Consider the following 26,511-nt stretch of genomic DNA (forward strand, 5'->3'; position numbering starts at 1 on the left):
AGTCATGATTGGTTGTAGGAAATGGGGCCATCTGTAATGGTGAATTGAGTAAGCTGTTGAGCGTTACCACTTGTTTTGTGTCGCAGCCCTGGACCTCTATATCTCTCCTTGTGTTCTCGTCACTTTGAGCCCTCTGGATAGAACAGATTGCTCAGAGTCTAGCTGTTATCCTTAGCAGACATGGTTCTTGAATGAAGATTCACTGGCCATCAGTGGTGAAAAACTTGCAGATTTGTCCACATTTTTGACTTTTTCAACACTTGCCCCTCAGTCTCTTCTTTTTATTCAAGAACTGAACTACACAGTTGCCCTCTAACTCTCTGCTGGCTTATCACCACCATGCCATCTTATTGTCACTAATTTAATGATAAATTGGAAGAAATTTAGTGAATACGTGAATGCCCAAAAAAGGTTTTGGAAAAAAAATCCCTGACTTTAACCACCAAATTATTCTGATTTTAAAATAACGCAGAATAATTTCTAACAACACAGGTTGCTTATGTAGGTCACAAAACCTTAATATATATTCTTGCATAATTATGCACTTCCAGGAATCTCTATGGGGGTGTTAGAGCCCATTGGTCCCCTTTCTAATTTGCTGACTTGAAAGCATATTAAGATAAAACTTGAGTGTTTTGAAAAGAATGTATTATGGTTACAGATCAAAGAGCTGATGAAATGAATGAAAGGCAGCCGATGTCTTTCTTAGGCCTTTTATGTTTAAAGTCTACACACAGTTGTTGAATCATTGCTGAAGATTGAGTGCACTCTTTAATGTAATAAATAACCAATTTACATTTCAGGCACACAGATATATTTAAAGGCTGGCAAACGTAGTTGGAAGATCAGAAGTTTGGGTTGAAATCTAAGATGGACCAATGCAACTAATACTTCCCAACACTGTAAGGGTGGAGAGTGAAATCAGATGTGTCAAGCTAAATGGTACAGATTGAAAGGATGAGAAAGGGACCTGTATGCACACATCTTTGTGGGCTTCTGTTGTTGCAAGACCTGCTGAGAGAGTGGCTAGTAAACATGACCACTCTTGATAAGTGGATGTAAAAATGGGGAAGTTATGCTGAACCTTTAAAAAGAATTGCTCCACGAACGGAGGATTGCATTCTTCTCAATACACTCTAGGAAAGATGTGAAGGTTTTACAGAGCCCATGGGGAAGATTAACGAGAACAGATGCTAGGCATGAGGCACATTAGCTTCAGGCTGAAGCTGGGGTTATTCTCCTTGGAGCAAGCGAGTTTGATTGAGGAATATAACAGAGGGAAGATAGAGGGAAATTATCTACATTGGTAGATGATTCAAGAAATAGAAGAACAGATTTAAAATGAAGAGCAAAATACATGTGGGATGTGAGAATTTTTTTTTATTGCAGCAGTCTGGAACTCACTAACTTTGGTGGAAACCAAGTCAGTCAGGGCTTTCAAAATTAGATTGGATACTTAAGGAAAAATAATTTGCAAGGCAATGGAGAGTCTGGATTATCCCTCAAGGAGTTAGCATTGACTCAATGGACCCTCTGGTGGACCTGCCTATACCGTGATTCTACTTAATCCCGTTTTAAGCGATAGATCCACACTTAGCAAGGCTCCCCTGCTCAGTCATGGACAGAGGACCAAGTCTGCTTTCCCTGTAACATCTGGCTCAAGGCAAGCAAATTTTACTGTTGGAGTCTCACAGAGGTGTTATGCACCTCTTTTAGATTTGGGTCTTTCACTTCTATTTGCCCATATGCACCATTGGAATCAAATGCACAGACACAGAGCTGCTAAATTTATAGACCACTAACTCTTTCTCCACCTATTTACATAAGAAGTAAGAACATATATAGGTCAAAAGGCCCCTCGAGCCTGGTTTTTCAAGTAATATCCGAGCTCAGTGTTCCCCTCAACTCTAATTTCCCACTTTATTTTCATCGCCTTACACAAGCTACTTACACTATATGGCCTTCTCGATAACTTATTCCAGAATAGTGGTAATCTTTATGGATGCAATTCTGTCTGAATTTTCTTTATAGTCCTTATTTTCTAATTATAATATGTCATCTGGTCATTGGTGTGTGTAAAACTAGAAGGATCAACCTTAATTAATTTCCTTGAAACATGGTACGTAAAAAAATGTTCGTGGAATCCTTCACATTCCTCAACTTAGATGCAGTACATATATCGATGTTCATCAAAGCAAGGACCTTGGCTGTTAAGAAGGGAAGGGATCTGTTATTCTACTGTTGTTCTGATGTGCACAGCCAGACAAAAATAAAGAATTTATAAGCAGAGATATAGTCCATAAAAGCAGTCTTGGGCTTAGCAAATAATACACCACTTCCAATTTAGTTAGGCTGTGTTTGGTTATTAGGATACCTCGGTTTACCTTATCCTTTTGGCTGAATTTAAACCTGAATATTTACAACCTTATAACAGAAGAATCTTGGGTTTCATATGCATGTCATCATTAAGGCTGGCAATAGCCAACTCTGTGATATTTCTCCCCAGCATCTCGAATCTATTATCTTTATTTCAATGCACTTCACCTCAGCTGCCTTCCTTCTATTCTCTGCAGATTAGAGCTCATCCAAAAGCTGAACAAACTTCTCAGTTCCATTGTTCCTTCAATCCAGGCCTTCTCTGATTTACATTGGCTCTAGTTTAATCTGAGTCTTGATATTAATGCCTGCCCTGTTGCACACAAGGCCATGAATTAAGTGGCATTCTCTAGTTTTATGTGGCGCTGAAGGAAGTATCATGAAATATGTCCTGTGCAATAGAATTATAAGGAATCTCCCAATGGAAAAAGTGCCTCAAGGAGCTTAAAGTCATTCAGTGATTAGTGTTCCTGCTGCAGAGCTCCAGAAACCTGGGTTCTCTCTGTGTGTAGTTCACATGTTCTTCTGACCATGCTCCAGTTTCCTCCACTACTCAAGGACACGATGATGGGTAAATTGGCTACTATAGATTTTCCTTAATGTGGGTGAATGGCTCTTCAATCAGGAGGAAGTTGATGGGGATGTCAGAATGAATATAGAAGCAGGGGCACCTTCCTGTAGATGTCAAGGGCCTAGTTGAGAACATTAGAAATAGGAGCAATTGGTCATCCGGCCTGTCAAGCCATTCATGGCTGAACTGATGAGAGGCTCATCTCCACCTCCCTGCCTTTTCCCCATATCCCTTAATACCTCTACTACGTAAAAGCCTTTTCAACCTTGTTTTAAATGTATTTACTGAGGTCACCTCCACTGCTTCAATGGGCAGAGCATTTCACAGATGGGGGGAAAAAGCAGTTCCTCCATCCTAAAATCTACTTCCCTGAATCTTGAGGCTACGTCCCCTAATTCTGATCTCCCCAACCAATGGAAACAACTTGCCTACATCTATTTTATCTATGCCTTTCATAATTTTATACATTTCAATCAGATCCCCTTTTCAGTACTCTAAATTCCAGTCCCAGACAGCTCATAGGCCAACCCCTTCATTTCTGGAATCAACCTGATGAACCTCCTCTGCACCACCTCCAAGGCCAGTTCATCCTTCCTCAAGTAAGAGACCAGGAATGCCTGCAGTGCCCCAGATGCGGCCTCACGGTACCTTGTACAGTTGCAGCAGAACCTCCCTGCTCCTAAAAGCCCAAGCCTTCAGTATTGTGTGCAGTTTAGCTCTCCGAATCTGTGGGAGGAGTCTCTTGCTATTGAAGGAGTGCAGTGAAGGTTCACCAAACTGATTTGTGGAAGAACTGATGTATGAAAAAGGACTGGATAAGCTAGGGTTATAGTCAGGGCTGGAGTCATGGGGTGGCATTTGTGCCCCTCCCCACCCACCAGTCTGATCCTTCCCCCACCACCCCACCTGGGTCCGATGCTGCTGTCGCTACTCCCCCTGGTCCGGCGCTGCCGCTGCCAAAAAACCAGTGCTCCCACCGCGGTTACCTGCATGCCCTTTGTTCTGACGCTGACTGTGGTTATACTCATTGGAATTTAGAAGAATGGGAGATTGTCTCATAGAGATATACATTACTGCCAGGAATAGACAACTTGGGTGGAAGAAGAATGTTGGGCAAGTCCAACTCAAGAGGCCACAGTGTAAGGATAAACAGGTAAGCATTTGGCTCAGGTTGAGGAGAAACTTCTTCACTCAGAGAATTATGAACCTATGCCACAGAAAGTTGTTGAGGCCAGTTTGTTAGATATATTTGAGGGAGTTAGATGAGGGCTTGATGGATAAAGCGATCAAGGAATGTGGAGAGAAAGCAGGAAGAAGGTACTGGGGCTGCATGATTAGCCATGATCACGTTGAATGGTGGTTTTAGGCTCAAAAGGCGATAGGTCTTCTCCTGCATCTATATGCTATGATTCTAGGAATAGGTAATGGGCAATATGATAAACTGGAATGGAGGGAGGGAGAAGAACTAGTCTGAAAACTGACATAGACTTGATAAGCCAAATGACCTTCTTCTATGTCATAAGAAAATATGGGCAGCATGGTTAGCGTAGCGGTTAGCAAAACCTGGGTTTGAATCCAGTAGTGTGTCTGTAAGGAGTTTGCATTCTTCCTGTGTCTGCATGTGTTTCACCCTTCAAAGCCTACCAGATTTGTAGGTTAATTGAGTGTAATTGGGCAGCATGGGCTTGTGGGTCAAAAGGCCCTGTTACCATGCTACATGTCTAAATTTAAAAAAATAAAAGTTCAATATGTAATAGTGGAGTTACTTTGCTGAACATTTGCTTTCAAGTTGAGACACTGAGCATGTCCAAAAGTTGATGGAACATTACACTGTTGGGAATAAACGCTGGGGTAGGATTTGTCATCACTGGAGATTCCCCTCTTTATTGTTTCAGGCCTCATTTCAGTGCTAGTTTCCTCAATAGGGGTCAGAAAAGGACAGAATTTCCAACTAATTTTGGAGCGGGTGAGTACAAGTCTGCTTCTGATTTTAAGCTCGCACTCCTCATAAAGTATTTTGGATAGAACTTTACACTGCCAGTTCTCATTTCCGGCATGCCCCATGCAGAAGCGTGCAAAAGAAAAAAGGAAATAATTTCCCATAGCAAAAACCAAGATCTCCAGATTATTTATATGGTGCAAAAAAAATTGGTTGCGCATCTTTTTTCCAACCTGCCATTTACAAGTCCGCTCCCTCTAAAACTTTGACGAGATCATTGCCTGAACAGTGAAAAATAGTGTTTCTCTGACACTCTCTTTTAACTCCTGTTGTAAGATTCCCAGCGACTCCACTACTATGCTTCAGTGTTGGTCTGGAATTCCATTTCGTTCATTTTCCTGGAGCAGTGAATGAGAACTGGAAACACTTGAGTCCAAGGAGTTTAATAAGTAATATTTGTCTTTTGTATGGAATATTAAACTGAGGGCCTGGTGGATGTAAGAGTTTTGAGAAGGAGCAGAGTTGTTTTCCTTGGCTTTAAATATTTAATACAATTTACATTCCCATATACTTTGACTACCCTGTATTATTAATCAGTCGCGACTTTTGATTGTTTTCTTTATTGGGCGATACATTTAGTGTCACGATTAGCAACTCTGCTGCAGCACCAGCGACCAGGGTTCAAATGTGGCATTATCTGCCAGGAGTTTGTATGTTCTTCCCTTGTCTGCATGGGTTTCCTCGTAGGCCAGTTGGGTGTAATTGGGCAGCAGGGGCTCTTGGGCCAGAACAGCCTGCTACTGTTTTGTATATCTAAATTTAATATATCTGGCTTGGTTGAATGGATGGCATCATATAATTTAATTGGGTGCAATCCTTATTGTTGACTCTCCCTAGTTTGGATAGCAATGTGGTCAAGCCACGATAGACTTGACAAGAGCACCAGTTGATATTGCTTTAGGAAAGAGGTCATCTATCTGAGGGAGCAGGTCAAGCGTATATTTAAAATCTCATATGAATCTCTGACTGTCCAGCCCGCCCTCCGTACTGCATTTGTGCATCAGTTCAAGTTTATTTATCATCCTGATTGCACAAGTACAAAATTCTCCAGTCTTCAGTGCTTAACACACAACCTGACTTACAGACAGGCAATACATACGTAGAAATAATGTGCAAACATAAATAAATATTGCCTAATAAATAGAAGAGACTTGGAGGGTCTGTATGAGTAGTTTATTTAGCCATTCAGCATTCTCATTGACTAGGGGATGAAGCTCTTTCTTAGCCTGGTGGTATGGACTCTGATACTCCTGTATCTCTTCCCCAATGAGAGGAGCTGAAAGAGGTCGTGTGCAGGGTAGCGGTTGTCCTCAAAAGATTTTGGCACCCTCTTCAGACAATGATCATGGAAGATCACGTCAGTGGGTGGGGGGGGGGTGGTGAGGGAGACCCTAGTGATCCTCTCTGCCACTGTTAAGGTCCTGTGGATTGACCTCCAATCCAATTCTCTACAGCTCAGATATTTCCAATTTCTGAGCTCAGATATTGGAAAACAAATCACATGATAGGACGTAAGCATTTATGTCAGTTGAAACTTCTGTAGCCGAAGTTTTGTAAGGCAACCCAATGCCATTCCGGTGTGGCAGGATCTTTTTCCTTGTTTGATAATTGGATTGTTTGAGGAAGGAGATGGATAGGTAGCAAAGGGGAAATTGGAATTAGGATTGTTTGTATAGAAGCTAAGCAGTGTATTGGAAATCCTGTGTTCCATGGATCTTTATTCTATCTCATGAAGATTTCTATTCTTCATTCCTTGAACATGTTTCCCCATTAAATCTCTGCTGAGTTTCATGATAGGTTCTGACTCAGTATTGCTTGCAAGTAAATATTCTATATCACAATAGCTTGTTCATAGAAAATTCCTTCCCAACCCTCTGCTTTCTGCTTCTGACAATTCAGTTTAAATCAAAGAAATAGGGAAGTGGTTTGCATTTAACGTGCTTACAATCTGAGACATTCTCCAGCCTCTCAGAACATGTATTGAAGTGGCAATGTGTTGAGGACCTTTGACAATTAAAGGTGAGAGCCTAGTGGTAAAATTCTAGTGTGCAGAGGACCCAAGGACCTATAGCAATTAAAGGTGAGGGCCGAGAGGTAAAATTCTAGTGTGCAGAGGACCCAGGATGGCAGATGTGGTGGGATTTTTGTATCAAATCTGCACAAAAGAGCTTCCTTTTCCTTGGTCAACAAATGCAGTGCCTGTTCTTTTCTAATACTGTATAGCCCAAGTTTTTTTAAAAAGCCACTCAATATTTTAAATCTTTTGTTAATTGATAGAGTCATTGTGAGGCCTTAGGCATATCAAGTCTGCACCAATCACCTAAAACACCAATCCAACATTAATCCCATTATTTATTAGTGTAATAGAGACAGAGTTCTACAGCATGGAAAGGGGCCCTCTGGCCCAATTTGTCCATGAAGTTCAAGCTACTGCTTTGCCTGTATTCGGCCCATATCCTCTAAATCTTACCAGTCCACGTACAGTAAAATCCCCAGTGTCCAGCATGTACGGGGATTGTGGTTGCTGGATATTTGAATTTTTCAGTGGCCTGAGACACACTCTTACAATGTCTAACTAATTGTGTTGCGCTATCGAACAGAAGCAAGCACACAAATCATCAAGTCCGTGCTACAGGCTTTATTCAACATAAACTTCCACAGAGCTGGCTGTGAGAATGCTGTTGCAAGCTCTGAGACTAGCTTTGAAGGGCCGGATCTAGCTTATTACCCGGAGGGTAATTGGCAGCTGACCGGGTGGGGCTTGATCCATTCAGGTCGGCTGATTGATAGCCGGCCAGGTGTTGCCTTGTCCTCCAGTGCTCTTCTGCAGGTACAAAGGTTGCCCCCTGCAGTTGGCTAGTGGTGTATCACCACACTAACAAGTCTGCATTAAGAATAAACTGTTTTAAAAGACAGTGCAAAATGTGGTGATTTGGAAAAAAAAAATCAGTATTGTAGTCCTTAATTATGTAAAGTTCACTTTAATCAGGCAATCCCTGCAACTTGCAAAATTTAAATTTAAATTTGAACCCTGATGCTGTTACAGTGTTGCACTAACTGGTGTGTTAATTGTGCTGCCATAATAATTAAACCCCCCCCCCCCCCACAAGTTTAGAGATAAAGCCTTACTAATATACGTAATAATTTCCTAAAAAAAGATAAAGACTCTTACCAAGTAGGGATAGGCAGACACTTTGGAAGAGTCGCCCCAGCGCTGAGTGGTACCGGATGGCTCTTTATCCTGGGCGCCTCCATTATATTCAAACACAACTTTATGAAACTTTATTCAAACATCTGCTACAGATGAGTGACCAGCAGAGCATTCCACTGGCTGCTCCCATCTTCGCCAAGAGGTTGAGCGTTGCTTCAGAGAACAATTTTAAACTTTTATTTACATTTTTATTTATTAAATCCTCTATTTATTTCCTCATAATTTTTTTTGCCGTTTGCTTGAATTCTGGGGATTTTCTTTACAATTATCCTTACCTGAAATGCTTCCTCTGGCACCTCATTCCACATACCCTCTATGAGAAAAAAGCTTTACCTCAGCTCCCTTTTAAATCTTTCCCTCTTCCCTTAAATCCATGTCCTCTTTTCCTGGGAGGAAAAAAAACTGACTAATCTCCTCACATTCTTTTCATCTTTCCCAGATTCTACCATTCACCTGCACACCAGGTACAATTTGGAGTGACTAATAAATGCTACCAACATTGTTGTGATGGGAAAAGGAAGCGCAGCACCTGGAAACCAACAAAGCTGTCACAGGGAGAACATGCAAATTGCACAGATCATGGGCAAGGACAAGCGGGCCCAGGTTTCTGGCTCTATGAACCAGTGGCTCCACCAATAGCTCCACTTGCCCTCATTGTTCCTTCTGAATTCCATATTTTGCCTCAATTCAGTAGAGAGATAGAAAAGATAATAATTACAAAATTATTTGATAAACTGCAGAGTTTTTAAATTAGCAAAGAAATTTACTCCACTTCCTGACCACAACATATAACGAGGCCCTTTCCGAATACCTTTCAGAGCTTAGTAAATTTATTTGGGAGTTTCTGAGAGTTTGAAGTGTACATGCATAGGTCAGGGTGAAGTAATTGTGTAGGAGAGAGGCAGCTGAGTGTTTGGAGATGCTTTGGTGTTTAGAAAGGGGGGGGGGGGTGTTGCCAGGAACATTGTTCAATGCTTGTCACGACCCCAGACAATCGAACAGGAGTCTGTGCGGCTGCAGAGGCTGCCAAAGCACTGGAGGTGAATCCATGGACACTCGGTGACTTTGAAGGGACTCTCTTTTGCTTTTCTTTCTCTCTCACTGTAAGGGGCACCGGTCGACACTGGTGGTTGCTCTTAGTCTGCCTTTCGACAGGCAAAAGATCATTTTGTGTAATATTACATGTTCTGTGTTATTTCAATAAAGGTACCTTGGATCTTGAACAAGCAAATAAATTTTGCAGATAACATCAAATGTGAATTGGTACAGAATTGTGTGTGTCCAATGCTTGTGCATTTCAAACATTCAGAAAACCTGGAATAATTTCTGAAAATTGTATAGTGAGGACCTGGTGAGATTTTGTAATCAAGTGTGTGGTTAAATTCCTTTGTTAACACACAAAGACATTGCAAAAGATAAAATAATGTATTGACTACAATATCTTGCATATCTTACAACTGCACTAGTTTTTTTTAACTTGAGAAAAATCTGGGAAAGAATTTTTGTTTTTACTCCTTGAGCAGAAAGGAATATAAGATGTCTAAGTTGAATCAAATGGAGGGAATATCGGGTGGGTGTAACAAAGTACAATAAAGCCCCTGGTATCCGGCCCCTATGATTGATGGATGCTGGGTAAGTGAATTTTCTGGTTGCTTGAGATTGTATGTTGCGTGGATTGGTGAACTAACAACGAGGCGTGCCATTTTAACCTTATTTTTTACCTATTTATTTTCTACATTTTTTTTGCCGGTTGCTTGAATTCCAGATCACAGGGATTTTACTGTCATTGTCAAGGAATTACTTCTTGACCACAGTAAATTAAAAGAATCTATTCTGAAGTTTCCTGAAGTCGTTGGCTGCAGGAATGAATAGCAGTGGAATTATGGAAAGGTAGAGTTATTTGGGGGCGAGAAAAGAATTAATGATAGATTAATTACTCATTGGCTCCATGTGAAACAGGATTCATGGTGTGAATACCTCCTATTCATTCTGAATTCATGTCAGGAAATATTCACCCATTATAATGTTTAACCTCAAAACCACTTTAGGAAGGAATAATTTTATTTCACCAGCCATATCCCAGTTCATTGTACACTTCATTCAGGTTTATTTATTTGTGATGCTGATTGTTGGGTGCGATTATAAAAGAAGGGCCAAGAACGAAGTAAGAGAATAGAAGTCTTATGACTGGAAACACTTTGAAGGAAGATTGGTGACACTATGAATTTAAGGAACTCCTTCTTGTTCCTTTGTAATTGTGTGTTTAAAAAAAAAAGGTGCTGTATATGCCAGCATATAGGATGACCATGTATAAGTCGACTCCTAGAATTTCCACCTAAAATGTAGTTTTGAGCTATACTCACTCTATAAGGCTACCCCAAGTCTGGCGCTTACTGCTGACCAGTGGAGTGATGCTGCTGGACATATTAAATATTACTAATTCACAATATTTTAAAAGCAAATTACCCAGTAAAGGTTTAAATTTTATCGGAATAAACCATTGTCAGCTCTTTTAACAGGTTGTTTAAAGCCTATACAGAGCCAACGGCAGCCAGATTGGATGGATGGACCCCGCGGGAGAGCGTCGGGACTTCACTGTTGGTCTGCTGTTGCAAATGGCGACTGGTGTGTGCTGTTACCTTGTTTTTACTGTGCTGTTATTTTTAATATTGTTATGTTATTTTAAGGAAAGGGTTATGATATATTTTTATTGTTTTAAATTAGGGTTCAGATTTTATGCTTGGCGAATAAGATGATTCCCCCAGTTTGAGGTGACATTGTTACGTTTCCTGTCTTATCTGCTGATCCATGCCGGATTTCCCCTTGCCACATCTCTCTCCTGAAAGCCTGCCTTTTCTACTTGTGCCTTCTTATGCTGCTGGAGTTTCTTGTGAAGACCGTCTCCATGCTCTCCATTCCATTCAACGCTGCTGTTGCAGCTGCTGTGTTAGAGCAATTTGAGAAGTCCCTCACCTTGCCGAGAACAGAAAATGCTCACTTGATAGTTTTCAGATATGGCTGATGTGCAGGCCTATAAACCCGATATTGCCTTTTTAAAAGGCTGGGTAAGGACAGTACTTCATTCCAGAGATTTACCCAGAGCCCAGAATAACCAAACAGCTGCTGTATTAGAAAGATAAGTGCTCCTGATGAACTGGATAAGTATTGATTATTCTGTGAAAACATCACCCCCTCAAAGTGGAAACCAATGCAGATTAAATAGGTTTTTCCATTTCATTCCTATCTGTTGTAATGTGCAGATGTCTATTATTTGATGAGATGGTTTACCACAGACAGGCATTTACTTACATGTAATTCTGTCAGCGATCAATAGAGTAAGAAAATTTGTTGCTTGCATCTGCCTGGAGTTGTTGGAAAGTGAAAAGTGGTTTTTCACTACAAAGCACAGTTATTAGCTCGACTTGTCATTTGAGAAATTGGATTATAGCCCATTGCACTTTGGAGTAAATAAGCTTTGCCCATAATAAGTTTGGTGATAAGCAGCATTGGACACTATCTGATAGAAGGGGAACTCTTCTCTTTTCCAAACATGGGCTCAAGGAAGTCCTTGTGTTCTTGAACCCCACCGCTCTTACCATCAATCTTCCTTGGTGGGAGGTGAAGATCTACATGTCAAGGTTCAGAAGGCCTTAATTTGACCTCACTGGTCTTGAACAGTGTTATGGAGTACTCTAGTCATTAGCCCTCCATGTAAGAAATCTGGATGTATCAAACTGTATTTGGATTAGTGAGAAATAATGAGTGGCTAACCACACACAATCACAATATGCATACACATTGGAATGTTCATGTACAACTTAACCTTTTTGTGCATTTGTTGGTAAAGTGGCCAGTCAAAAAGGAGAATATACATACATGTTCAGAAAGTTTTGCCCACTTTATATCACATTTAATTATTGCTGCTCATATGTTAATCAGAAAGAATAGTGTTCCGTAAAGGTGAAGCAGGCAAATTTTAACAACTAATTAACCCTGGTAATTTGGGACAGAGAGAAGTAGCTTGACTGATTGGACGAATATTTTCATGCAAATCTCTCTTAAAATGTTAATTCTGAATGGAGAGTGGGTTAAGGCTGGTTTACATGGAGTGGATAGGGTCTGGAGAGGGGCTTCAGGATGATTCTGGATCCTTGGAAACAGCAGGGGTGGGATGAGGTTAAAAGTGGGATTGCGAAAGATCTGAACAGGGCGGAGCACTGTGCCAATGACGCAGGGCAGAGGTGGGTTATGGAGGCTGTCAGAGTGGAGAGAGTCTGGATAGGAACTGGAAGGAGTGCGGGTGGGTCTCATTTTACCCAACAACACATTCAGCCATCACTTTGTTTGCTGAAAATGGGACTGATAAATGCATGTCTTGATTCCAAACACAGTGAAAGAGAGTGACTGCAAGATTTTGCATGAAATTATGGTAGAATTTTGATAAGTGAAGTACACGTCCCTGTATTCGGTAAAGGCACTTCAAGGGGCGGCATGGTTAGCGCAATGCCTTGACAGCGCCAGTGATCAGGACTTGGGTTTGAATTGCGCGCTGTTTGTAAGGAGTTTCTCCCGTGTCTGCATGGGTTTTACCCGGGGCTCCGGTTTCCTCCCACCTTTTGAAACATACCAGGGGTTGTAGGTTAATTGGGTGTAAATTGGGTGGCCCGGACTTGTGGGTTGAAATAGCCTCTTATCATGCTGTATGTCTAAATTTAAAATTAAAAAAATTAAAACCGATCATGGTCACTCTAACCTGGCTGATAAATAAGAGTTTCATCTGGATTCTCAGTGGCTTCTGGGGAACCAACCACTCTCGTACTTGTTTCTCAATCCCTTTATATCTTCCCTATTCCCAGGCTCCTTGACGTTGGGTATGAACAACTCAATGATGACCACAAATCAAAAGTGCTTTTTGGTGGGCGGGGGAAAGTGTTTTGACAATCTTTTAAAAAAAATTCCCTCTTGGAAATCTGTGCTCCTCCAATTCAAATCCATTGAATATCTCCACTTTTGGTAGGCAAGACTTTAAACTCTGGAAGATGTTATTTGAAAATCTTTTCATTTCTTTTTAAGATGTTTTTAAAAATTTTAACCAAGCTTTGTTCATTTGTCATATCTGAGCTCTGCAGTTTAGTGTCACAAATGCATTTACAGTGAAACATTTTTAGATAATTTAATACATTAAAAGCAGTCAATATTTATTCAAGTTGTGGGAGAACTGCAGATCAATGTAATTTACATTGTCCTCCACACTGACCTCAATCCAGATGTTCAGCACATTCCAACAAGCTGTGGTAAGGAAGTGAATAATCATAGAACATTACGGCACAGTACAGGCCCTTCAGTCCACGATGCTGTGCTGACCTACGTAAACCTACTCCACAATAATCTAATTCTTTCCTATCTCACATCAATAACACTTTTTTTGTATCCAAGGGCAGCACAATTGGCAAAGCGGTTAGCGCGCCACCTCTACAGCGCCAGTGATTGAGACTTGGGTTTGAATCGCGCGCTGTCTGTAAGGAGCTTGTATGCTCTCCCATGTCTGCGTGGGTTTTACCGGGGGGGGGGGCTCCGGTTTCCTCCCACCGGGGTTGTAGGTTAATTGGGTGTAAATTGGGCAGCACGGACTCGTGGGCCAAAATGGCCTCTTATCGTGCTGTATGTCTAAGAGTCTATTGAATGCCCCTATTGTACCAGTCCCCACCATCGTGCCTGGCAATGCATTCCACTGCAGTGCAGTTGATAGCCTATGACTGGAGCCACTAACTTAAGGCAGGCCACTTATGGTCCATTGGAATGTTGAAGAAGACTTGAAGAGCTGAAAGGTCCATTCCACTTTCTTTGTCCACACAACCTTCAGGAAAGAAGTGAAATCGAGTGAATTAGGAGTGGAGATGGGCAGACGAGGTAGCAATATGTTTGTAGCAGCTGCATTCATCATCAATAATGAGTTTCGTTGATGGCAAATACATGGAGACCAGGTGCGATATTTGTAATTTATTCTACCTCATAACATTTCAGCACACAGTCTATATATTACATTGTCACTGAGGTTCAAACTGATTTATATTTTTTTCCTTGAACAAACCTCCTTGAATCCTCTTAAGAAAACGATGCCCTTTGACCTTCCAAAGCATCAAAGCGCAAGGATTGTATAAATATTTGACTTCACTCAAAGACCGAAATCATCAATTCTCATCTTAACACTCAAGTCGATTTTTAAAAAAAATGTCACCCCTCTTCTTATAGCTACTGCGGTTTTCATTGATTTCCATGCGAAGCTTGTGTAAAACGCTGCGGTTTCTGATAAAAATGACTGAGGCTCCCACTCCTGTTAGATGTGAATTAAGGTTCTGTGAAAAAAGTAATAACAACTTAGCTGGGTGCAATCACAAAGCTTTCTCTCCTTATTAAGCAGTGGTGTGAAGCCTTTTTAAAAAAAAAAATTGTTTAGGCTGTCCCTGAGTTACAAAGGCCTGACTTATAGTCACTCCTATATACGAGCATGCTCCCATAACATTATTAAATTCAAAAGTCTGGCACATGTACCAATGTTCCCTCCTATGAACAGCAGAACAAGTTTCCTCTCCCTCTCCATTTAGTTATTAGTTTTAACAATTTCATGTGCTTTTGATGCCATTCATTCCAATACAGTAGAGCAGTCGTTTTCAAAACTTTTTCTTTCCACTCACATACCACTTTAAAATAATCCCTATACCAGAGATGCTTTGTGATTAGTAAGGGATTGCTTAAAGAGTGGAAAGAAAAAGTTTGAAAACCCCTTTTTTAATCATACCTAACTGATTCGTGTGCATGGATTCATAACTCCAAAGGAAATGAGGCAATGACAATTTTTATGCATTTAAGCAGGGAGCTTGGATATTAAAGGTATATTTGAAGTCGTATGTTCGGAAAGGGCAGAAAAGTTCATCAAAGTTCACTGATTGCCGCTCTTGCCCGATACCGGAAATGTCAAATTGGCATACCTTTGACTGAAATCACCGGTGGTAGAGGGGGAATTCATGGAACTATATTAAAAGAGGCGATGGGCTTGAAATATCCTCAGTCTATTTTAATTTATTTGCTCAGGAGGTGTGGGTCTCCTCAGTAAGAATTGCCTCTAACAGAAGTTGGTGATGAGCCCACCTTCTCACTGCAAATTGATGAGTTTGGCTCCTGCCAGCAAAGATGTCCTTCCATTCCTGAAAATGACCCACTGTGACTGATCATTTGTACTGAACTTTCACCCTGATAAAAGCTACATAATTTAAAAAATGCGTCTTTCCCATCTGGCTCATCAGATAAATCTGATCGCATTTTCATTGCCTTTGTCCCATCCGCTTTGTAAAAATGTGCTGTTTTCATACAGCCGTGGCTACAGTCTGTGAAACCACTTCGGCTGGTTGCTAAGGAACTGCTAGAATTTCGCAGTCTGTGCCTCAGATGACTCCGGATTTTAAAACTTCGCCTCCCTGTCATCGCTTTCCTTCATGTCATTCTGTTCAGTTCGCTTTAAATTATTTTTCTTTTGTTTGTGGCCATCTCTGGCAAATCTGGCATTTATTGCCCATCTCTAATTGTGCTTGAGGAGGCAGTGGAGTGCTTCTAGTGAAGGTCCTCTCATGTTGGCTTGGGAGTTTTAGGAATAGGATTCAGAGACGTGAAGGGATGGCAACATTTTCAGATTTCAGATACCCGACAGCACATACAACCATGAGATTTTTTTTCCTGCGGGTGAGGCAGTGTTACCACTAATTGGTACTGCAAAAAAAATTGTAAATATAAATAAAGTAAACAAACTAACTGTGCAATGCAGAGAGGGAAAAAAAGTGCAAAAGCGTCCTCAAATGAGTCTCTGATTGAGTTTGTCATTGAGGACTCTGATGGTGGAGGGGTAGCAGCTGTTCCTGAACATGGTGGTGTTAGTCTTGTGGAACCTATACCCCTTTCCTGATGGTAGCAGTGAGAACAGAGTGTGTGCTGGATGGTGTGGATCCTTGATGATTGTTGTTGCACTCTGACGGCAGTGTACCCTGTCGATAATGGAGAGGGTTTTGGATATGATCTCCTGTGCCAAGCCCACTAAATTTTGCAGGGCTTTATGCTCGGGGTATTGGTGTCCCCATACCATGATGCAGCCAGTCAGCACATTTTACACCACACATCTGTGGAAGATTAGCAGGGTTTCTGCAAACTCCTGAGTAGGTAGAGGAGCTGACGTGAAGGGATGGCAACATTTTCAGATTTCCATTGGTGTGTTGGGCCCAGGAAAGATCCTTGGGAGATGGTGACTCCCAAGAACTTAAATTTGCTCCCCCTCTCTCCCTCTGATTTCCCCCAATAGATTTTACAACATTGCTTTTCTCTTCCAGAAGTCAACAATCAGCTCCTTGGTTTGGGTGACATTGAGCGTGAAATTGTTGTTGGTCCACCATTTGGCGAAGTTTTCAGTCTTCCTCCTGTACGCTGACTCCTCACCCCTTTTTATACAAACCATGACTGTGGTATCGACAGCAAATTTGTAGATGTTTTTGTTTTTATACTGATCCCCAAGTAGAGTAGGGAGCTAAGAATGCAGCCTCTGGTGCTCTGGTACTGATGGAGATTGTGGAAGAGATAGAACATAATGTGGTCTGGAGGTGAGGATGGAAGGAAAAAGGCATGCTTGGGAGATGCTGCTGGACTAACCTTGATGAGCAACTCTAAATGCCCAGCATCTTTAAATGTGGAGAACGATCTTTTCAATACTTAAGGTCTCTCCCATTGTTTTGGCAGCCAGATCGGAATATAATATTCAGTGCAGAGTTTAATTCGAACACTGTATAGATTGACTGTTACTTCCTCTAGATTTTAATGGTTTTTGACAATGCAGTTCAATAGTCTATTGGCTTTTTTGATTGCTCTTCTGTATTTGGTGGAGTTTTGAGTCTACGGAGTCCTAGATCTTAAGCTATTTCAACACATTCATGAAGTGGTGTTATCTAGTATTCCATCCACCTGCGATATTTTTCTCAGATTTCAGATTTACTGTCAGCGTACATATGTGACATCACATACAACCCTGAGATTCCTTTTTCCTGCAGGCACGGCAGAATTACCATCAATTGGTAATGCAAAAAATAATCTATTCACAGCATAAACATGTAAACAAATAAAAAAACTGTAAACAGATAACAAATGTAAACAAGCTGAGTGGATCTTTCTGCATTAAATATCGTATCATTATTTGATATTTTGCACATTTCAAATCTGCCTCTTTCAACTCCACCTGATTTTGAGAGTGCCTTGTGTTCAATTTATTTTGGTCCTGGGGTTTGCCTTAGTTGAAGTCAGACATGAGATTCTACAATTAGGAAAGTCTCCTCCTGCTTTTTTATGGCTTTATGTTCCTATATTTTCTCCTTTGAATGAAGACTGGTCTATTGCCCACATCTAATATACCGTATATACTCGTGTAAAAGTCAATCCCCCTAATTTTGGCCTCAAAACCTAGTTATTTTTCATTTATTGTGTGTAAAAGTCACCCCCCCACCCTATTTTTGGCCCTGACCATCTGACCATTGGAGCTCCCAATGATTCGATTGTGGACCCTTGCCTTGTTTCCAGCTACCTGCACATTGGAGGGCTATCACCTTTGAGCCAGCTGCCTGCCCATCAGAGATCCTGACCCCTCGAACGATGCAGGTACTTGTTCAAAAGTAGTATCCATGTAATAGTCTACCCCATGAATTTAACATGAAAAATTGGTCTGCATAATTTGACTTTTACATGAGTATATACGGTAAGCAGCCTGTTGCTGGTTGCTACCCCAGTTTTCAGAATCAACCTGCCAGTCTGTGCCAGCTTGCATTGAGATTTTGGATCCTCATCCTCCATGTCAGTTGGAAATAGAGGTTAACTCAATAGGAATCTTGATCTGTGCTTCTCCAACCCTAGCATTCTTCATCTAACTAGTGTCCTAAAGCTAATTTCTAATCCATAAGAAAACTTTGCTCCATACCCTGCAGTATTGACTTTAATTAGCAATTCCTGGCGTGGAACCATGTCAAAAGCCTGGAGGCATCTTCATGTAGATTTAAGTTGATGTTCAAGAGATCAGTGGACAGACTCCTGGATGTCCATATCTGCACTAGGTGTGTCGAGCTACAGATTGTCAGGGACCGTGTTAGGGAACTAGAGCTGCAGTTCGATGACCTCAGGCTGGTTAGGGAAACAGAGGTAGTCATAGACAGGAGTTACAGCCAGGTGGTCACGCCAGAGCCACGGGAGGATGAAAGGTGGGTAACTGTTAGGAGAGGGACAAAAGAACGTAAGGTGACAGAGACGAGCCCTGTGAATGTAACCCTCAGCAATAAGTACGCCTCTTTGAGCACTGTTGAGGGGGACATCAAGGTTGGGGGGAGTGACAGTGGCTGTGCCTCCGGCACGAGGTCGGCCCCTGTAGCTCAGAAAGGGAGGGAAAGGAAGAGGAGGGCAATTGTGGTAGGAGACTCCATAGTTAAGAGGACGGATAGGGGATTCTGCGGACGCAGCAAGGAGAACCGGATGGTGGTTTGCCTCCCTGGTGCCAGGGTCCGAGATGTTGCTGCTCGTGTCCCGGATATCCTAAAGTGGGAGGGACAGGAGCCAGAGGTCGTGGTACATGTAGGTACCAATGACATAGGGAGAATTAGAGAAGAGGTCCTAAAAAGTGAGTACAGGCAGTTAGGTAGGGAGTTAAAAAGAAGGACCGCAAAGGGGGTAATCTCTGGATTACTCCCTGTGCCACGTGACAGTGTGAATAGAAATAGAATGAGGTGGAGGATTAACACGTGGCTGAAGGGGTGGAGTAAGGGCCAGGGTTTTAAGTTTCTGGATAACTGGGACCTTTTTTGGGGGAGATGTGACCTGTACAGTAAGGACGGGTTACACTTAAATCCCAGGGGGACCAGAATCCTGGCAGAGGTATTTGCTAGGGCTACTCAGGATCCTTTAAACTAGAATGGTTGGGGGGAGGGAACAAAATAGTACAGAGCAGTAAGGAGAAGGTTAGAATGCAAACAAAGAAAGTTTGTAGTAAGTATTTGAATATGGATGGGCAGGTGATAGAGAAGGGAAATGCTCTGGAAGAAGATGAAGGGCAATTGGCAGGAAAAGTAAATAATGTTGTTCTTAAAGATGAGGGAAAACAGGGATTAAAAATTGGGAAATCTCTGAAATTCATATGTTTTAATGCCAGGAGTATTGTAAAAAAGGTGGATGAGCTGAAGGTGTGGATTGATACTTGGAAGTATGATGTGGTAGCGATTAGTGAGACATGGTTGCAGGAGGGTTGTGATTGGCAACTGAATATCCCTGGGTTTCGTTGTTTTAGGTGTGATAGAGTCGGAGGGGCAAGAGGAAGTGGGGTTGCATTGCTTGTCAGGGAAAATATTACAGCGGTGCCTAGGAAGGATAGATTAGAGGTCACATCCACGGAGGCTATTTGGGTGGAACTGAGGAGTAGGAAAGGAGAGGTTACACTTGTAGGGGTGTATTATAGACCACCCGGAGGGGACCGAGACCTAGAGGAGCAAATCTGTAGGGAGATAGTAGATATTTGTGATAAGCACAGGGTTGTAATTATGGGAGATTTAAATTTTCCACATATAGATTGGGAAACACATTCTGTGAAAGGACTGGATGGGTTAGAGTTTGTGAAATGTGTGCAAGATAGTTTTTTACAACAGTATGTAGAGGTGCCGACCAGAGAAGGAGCAGTGTTAGATCTACTGTTGGCAAATGGGATGGGTCAAGTGACGGAGGTTAGTGTTGGCGAGCACTTCGGGTCCAGTGATCATAATGCCATCAGCTTCAATGTCATTATGGAAAGAGAGAAATCAGGGCCAAGGATTGAGGTTTTTGATTGGGGAAAGGCTAGATTTGAGGAGATGCGAAAGGACTTGCAGGGTGTGCATTGGGACAATTTGTTTTATGGCCAGGATGTAGTAGAGAGATGGAAGTCTTTTAAAGATCAGATTTTGAGAGTGCAAAAGCTTTATGTTCCTGTTAGGTTAAAAGGAGGGGCAAAAGGTTTGAGAGAGCCGTGGTTTTCAAGGAATATTGGAAACTTGGTTCGAAGAAAAAGGGAGGCGTACATTAGATATAAGAAGCATGGAGTTGAGGAGATGTTTGAAAGATACATTGAATGTAAGAGGAATCTTAAGAGAGGAATTAGGAAGGCTAAAGGAAGGTACGAGAAAACTATGGCAAGCAGGGTGAAAACTAATCCAAAAGAGTTCTACAAATATGTTAATGGTAAGAGGAAAGCTAGAGACAAAATTGGTCCCTTAGAAAATCAGAGCGGAAAACTGTGTGTGGAGCCTGGAGAGATGGGGGAGATATTGAACAGTTTCTTTTCTTCGGTATTCACTAAGGAGAAGGATATTGGGAGATGTGAAATAAAAAAAAGCAAATTGGGTAAATATGGGGAATATAGAGATTACAAAAGGTGTAGTTTTAAGGCTTTTGAAGAATATAAGGGTGGATAAGTCTCCGGGACCAGACGGAATCTTCCCCAGGACATTGAGGGAAGTGAAGGAGGAAATAGCAGAGGCTCTGGCGGTAATTTTCCAAATGTCATTAGATATGGGGATAGTGCCGGAGGATTGGCGCATTGCGCATGTGGTTCCGTTATTTAAAAAGGGTTCAAGGAGGAAGCCTGGCAACTATCGGCCTGTAAGTTTGACGTCTGTGGTAGGTAAGTTAATGGAGAAAATTCTTAGAGATAGTACTTATAAACATCTGGATAGACAGGGTCTGATCAGGAGCACTCAACATGGATTTGTGGGAGGAAGGTCATGTTTGACCAATCTGATTGAATTTTTTGAAGAGGTGACTAGGAATGTGGATGAGGGTAGCGCAGTGGATGTTGTCTATATGGACTTCAGTAAGGCCTTCGATAAGGTACCACATGGAAGGTTAGTTAGGAAGGTGCAGTCTTTAGGTATAAATTTTAAGATAGTCAAATGGATTGAACATTGGCTGAAAGGGAGAGGCCAGAGAGTGGTAGTGGATAATTGTCTGTCAGGTTGGAGGCCGGTGACCAGTGGTGTGCCTCAAGGATCTGTATTGGGCCCATTGTTGTTCGTTATATACATTAATGATCTAGATGATGGGGTGGTAAATTGGATTAGTAATAGGGTGAATAGGGTGGTGAAGAAGGCTTTTAGTATGCTGGCCTTTATCAATCATTGCATGGAATATAGGAGTTGGGAGGTGATGTTGAGATTGTATAAGACGTTGGTGCGGCCTAATTTGGACTTCTGTGTGCAGTTCTGGTCGCCTAATTATAGGAAGGATATAAACAGAGTGGAGAGAGTGCAGAGAAGGTTTACCAGAACGTTACCTGGGTTTAAGCATCTAGAGTATAGGGAGAGATTGGACAGATTAGGTCTTTATTCTTTGGAGCGTAGAAGGTTGAGAGGATAGACAGATTAAAACAAGAAGACATGAGTTAAGAATTAAAGGGCAGAGGTTTAGAGGTAACATGAGGGGGAACTTCTTTACTCAGAGAGTGGTAGCTGTGTGGAATGATCTTCCGGGAGAAATAGTGGTGGCGGAGTCAATTGTATTATTTCAGAAAAGGTTGGACAGGTATATGGATGAGAAGAAGATGGAGGGTTATGGGCATTGTGCAGGGAGGTGGGACTAGAAAGGGGTGTTTGGTTCGGTGTGGACTAGAAGGGCCTAATGGCCTGTTTCTGTGCTGTAATTGTTATGTTAAATTGCCCAGACAGGGAAGAAATAAAGGAATGAAAATATAATGTCCCTGAGGTTTAAGTATATCATTCCACCATGGGAGGTAATATGCTGTTAGAAGCATAATATATCCCTCCTACCTTTACAGTAGCAGATTTATCTTTGGAAGCTGGAAAATGATCAGCAAATAAACTAGAATCATTAACTTCATGAGAATAAAGTACGTACAACAATTAAACCACAATGTTAGCCACTTGATTAGTCTATCTAGAACCATTGTACAAGCCATAACAGCAACATCCACATCTTTATGAAAAATAATCCATTCCTCAAAGACCTTTGGGTCTTTCCACTGTGACGGGGCCTCGTGTGGAGGTAGGAGCACATTGATAGCCCTCAATTCAAGACAATGAGCCTCAAAACTCAATCAGTAAACCATCTTCAACCTAGTCCATCCTTGGAAATGATTGCCAGGCTCACGAGAAGCAGACGTTTGGGAACTTCCTCCGTTACTTTAACAATTGTGGTAGATTGGCAGAGCTGGCTGCACCACACCTTACCCACTGCTGATATTATTGTGGCCATTTGGAGCATTCCTGAGAGCTTTTTGAAAAAGGGCAAAAAACACTTTTGGATTCGTGCTGGGAAAAGATGTTAATGGAGAGGATACACAATGTTTTCTTGACTGGAGTGAGATGACTTTTGGGGTCAGTTTGTTCTCTGTCCATTTGCTTGTTTATTTTGAATTTCCAAAGTATTTCTCACAGAAGTCTGCAAATACCCTTCATTAGAATATTGACCTGATTGCACCGAGTGAGATCTCATCACAGCAAGGCTAGTAGTTAGTTGATCAGTGCAATTTGCCTCTCGTATATAGGCAACAGTAGAATCAGGAGGGAGGGGGAGATTAAAATGTGAGTTGTATAGGATTAGTATGAATTGGTTTTTGATATTAGGTGCAGACTTACTGGGCTAAAGGGCCTGCTTCTGTGCTGAATGACTCTCTGACTTGAAACCACAAACAATTGGGAGATGTATACCACTGGGACTATTTTTGATCTTGTTCCCAGGTGAAGCATTGGCTTGGACACCATGACATGGCCTTGTTTGGCTAACTATGATTCTGAACTTGTAAATCTAGCCACAATGCCTGTTCTCCCTCAGTTTGCTAATCCCAGTAGGACATACAGCCAGGATGGCTGGCTGTGAAGTTACTCCACAACCTGATCCCATTAAATTCCATCTGAGGTGTACAGTCAGGACAAATCCCCAATCCTGCCCAAAGTGGAGAAGGAGCACTGGTGATGGTATTGAGAAGCTCAAGTCCTTGCATAGGGATCACACAGTGTTCTAGGTAAGCAAAGAGAAATTAGTGGTGAGTGCCTGGGTTGTGGTGGAAGTTGGTACAATAAGGGCATTCAAAATGCTCTTGGATAGGCGCATGGCTGTAAGAAAAATAGAAGGTTATGTGTGTGGGGTAGTAAAAATTAGATTCAGTAGGTTGGCACTACATTGTGGGGTGAATGGCCTGTACTGAGCTGTTATTTTCTATGATACCTCTATCTCCTCCTTCAAAGCGTGTGGAATTGAACAAAAGAGATTCCTGACTGTTATCTCAGTTTGCTTTCTTTCCCATTATGTTGAAGATGCACCGATACAGGTAAAATGTCCATGTTACAGGAAACTCTTTGTGACCAAATCCCTGCTGTAGATGTAACTGCTCAGACTGTGCCTATGGTATTTGTCGTTTGCTCTGATGGTTCAGTGGTAGGGGCACGACCAGACTCACCATACAGACTGGAGCAGGTAAGATTAATTGGAAGGGAACGGGGTGGAGATGGGTGGAATTTAATTGAGGTGCTCACAAACAAAAGGGATTTCAATTGAGAAAATGTAAGTAAAATTGCTTCCATTGGCAGCAGTCTGAATAATCAAAATCATGATCTTAAAGAACTGTGAGTTAAGAACTGGGGGAGTGGGGAAGGAGTTAAGGAGAATTATTTTAACAATGTATTTATTCACAATACCACTTCACGTAATGATTTGGAGGTGGTATGATATAGGGGACTGAAAGCAAACTTTATAATAAATAGCAAAATTCAACTTGCTTAGAAAATAGGCAATATTTAAAGAGTGGAGGAACCATAAATTATAACAATGCCTAATAAAAGCAGATGAGTTTCTCAGTGATACTCACTGCCTAAGAATTAATTTATGTGACAATGAGGATAAGTAGGGAAGTTGAAACAACAATACAGTAAAGCCTCTGGGAATTGGTAGATACTGGATAGGTGAGTTTTCCAGTTGGTTGAGATTGCATGTTGCGTGAGGCGGGCCAATTTTAAACTTCCATATTTTTTATCTATTTATTTCTGCATTTTTTTTTGCTGGTTGCTTGAGGCTGCCCGTTGCTTGAATTTCGGATAACAGGAATTTTACTGTTAGTATTTTTAAAACAACTTTAATGCAGATAAATGTCCCGAGGTGCCTCCAGGAAGCCTTAGCATGTTGGTAATATTAGAATGGAGAATAAAAAGTTAGTCAAAGAAGAGGCTTTTAAGATCCCTTTTAGAGGAGGAAAGGAAGGCAGTGAGGTTTGGGAAGTTCATTGCATTTTGTGTATTTACGAGATTAGATCAGCTACTTATTGTCCATCTCCATTTGCTCTTGCAAAGAATGTGGAATAAGATGGAATGAACTTGTACCAATGACTAGGAACAATAAAATTTTGGAAGTCAGGTATCATAAGGAGATGCAACATCTAGAGGATTGTTGTGAAAAAGGACTTTTCATGTCATGTGAACAGCTGAAGAAGAAATATGACGTGTCGAATAAGACCTTTTTTTTGTTACGATCCTTCCTTAGGGTCAGTTTAGGCCCTGAAATGACTCTCCTGGGATTCACTGAAAAGGATAAACTACTCCTTGAAGGAAATGTCTACAAGTTTAGTTCTAGTTTTTATTGATGAGTGAGAGCCCAAAGCCAGGCTTGAATAAATCTAGGGTGAAATGGGAGTCAAACTTAGACACAATTGATGAACAACTCTGGTCAGATCTATGTCAGGGATGTTGCTTGGCTGCTATCAATGCCAGGTATAGATTGGTCCATTATAATTTTCTCACTCCATAAAAATTACACCAATATAAACCTAAATTATCAGAGATGTGTTTTAGATGTGGTGTAGAGGTTGGTTTTGCATGAAGGTGAGGCCCTTCTGGTATGACCTCTGTCATAACCAAGATCATGGGAGTCACCTTTCCAGTAGACCCAGAGCTGTGTCTTCTGGAGAACTTTACCACGGTTGGTAGATCACTGACTAATTCACAAATTAAATTCACAGAAATTGCCTGATGTGTGGCCAGGAAGTGCATATCAGTAACATGGAAGTCTGACTCCTATCTACTCATGGATAGGTGGTCTTTGGAGGTGAATAGCTGCATCTTACTTGAAAAGGCCACATACAATCTCAGAAAGGGATAGAACAGCTTCCTTAAAATATTGCAGCCTTATTTTGAGTATATGGGCACCTCACTGGCGCCTATACAGGGTTACAATTGCTTCTGGCTAGCCAGTAGACCTCTGTAAAGATTTAAACACTGAGATATCATGTCTCCATATGTTTTACTGTATGCACTGACAATGGGAAGCTCTATTTTGTGTTTCTTTTTCTTTGTTCTTTCTCGGTTTAATAGGACTTGTGTAGAGGGGAGGGTGGTGGAGGGAGGGGTTCTCTGGATGTTTTGTATTTGGTTTGATTGTTAAATATATTTAAAATATTACCAAAAAAAGAGAGAAGGAGGTGGAAACATACCTTCCTGAACCTTTGCAGCCATTTTGGTGAAGGTAGATCTATAATAGGTTTGGATGGAGAGTTGCACGACTTGGAGTCTGCAACGAAGGAGGAATGAATTGCAGAGCAAATGACACTCGCAGCTGAAGGCCCTTCTGTCTGTCTTGGAAAGATTTAATTTGGGATGATAAAGAAATCTGTCTTGGAGCAGCACAGTTGTCTCAGAAGGGATTATTAAATCAGAACCATTAATTGTAGTTAAAAACCCTTGTCTTTCAGGGAAAGGGTGAAAAACTACAACATGCTGTAGTGCAGAGGGACTTGGGAGTGCTTGTATGAATCGCAAAAAGTTAGGTCTCAGGTGCAGCAGGTCATTAAGAAGGCAAATGGAATGTTGGCCTTCATCGCTAGAGGAATTGAATTCAGGAGTAAGGAGGTAATGTTGCCATTGTATAAGGTACTGGTGAGACCGCACCTGGAGTACTGTGTCCAGTTCTGGTCTCCATATTTGAGGAAGGATATAATGGCTTTGGAGACGGTCCAGAGGAGGTTTACTAGGTTGATCCCTGGGATGAAGGGGTTGACTTATGATGAAAGATTAAATCGTCTAGGATTGTATTCGCTCGAGTTCAGAAGAATGAGAGGAAATCTTATAGAAACATATAGGATTATGAAGGGTATGGATAGGATAGATGTAGGAAGGTTTTTTGAGCTGGCCGGGGAAACTAAAACAAGAGGACACAGTCTCAAGATTCGGGGGAGTAGATTTAGGACAGAGATGAGGAAAAATAGTTTTTTCCCAGAGAGTAGTGAATGTTTGGAATTCTCTAACCAGGGAAGTG

The 26,511-nt window shown here is 41.5% G+C and overlaps 1 protein-coding gene across 3 annotated transcripts in view; it reads left to right on the forward strand.

Moving 5' to 3' along the window:
- Positions 1 to 26,511, forward strand: part of celf5a (cugbp, Elav-like family member 5a) — a 428,125-nt gene that overhangs the window by 101,210 nt on the left and 300,404 nt on the right. Inside the window, exons 1-2 of one of the 3 annotated variants that reach the window (XM_069928065.1) lie at positions 9,601 to 9,789; positions 10,665 to 10,782. The exons of 1 other annotated variant lie outside the window; for it this stretch is intronic. In XM_069928065.1, the coding sequence (XP_069784166.1) occupies positions 9,779 to 9,789; positions 10,665 to 10,782 (129 nt within the window). In that variant the 5' untranslated portion in view covers positions 9,601 to 9,778. Of the gene's footprint in view, positions 1 to 9,600; positions 9,790 to 10,664; positions 10,783 to 26,511 lie in introns of those variants that run through there. One more of the 3 variants, XM_069928066.1, reaches the window with a different exon arrangement.

The sequence above is a fragment of the Narcine bancroftii genome, chromosome 3 (assembly GCF_036971445.1).
Source record: "Narcine bancroftii isolate sNarBan1 chromosome 3, sNarBan1.hap1, whole genome shotgun sequence".
Taxonomy (NCBI): Eukaryota; Metazoa; Chordata; class Chondrichthyes; order Torpediniformes; family Narcinidae; genus Narcine; species Narcine bancroftii.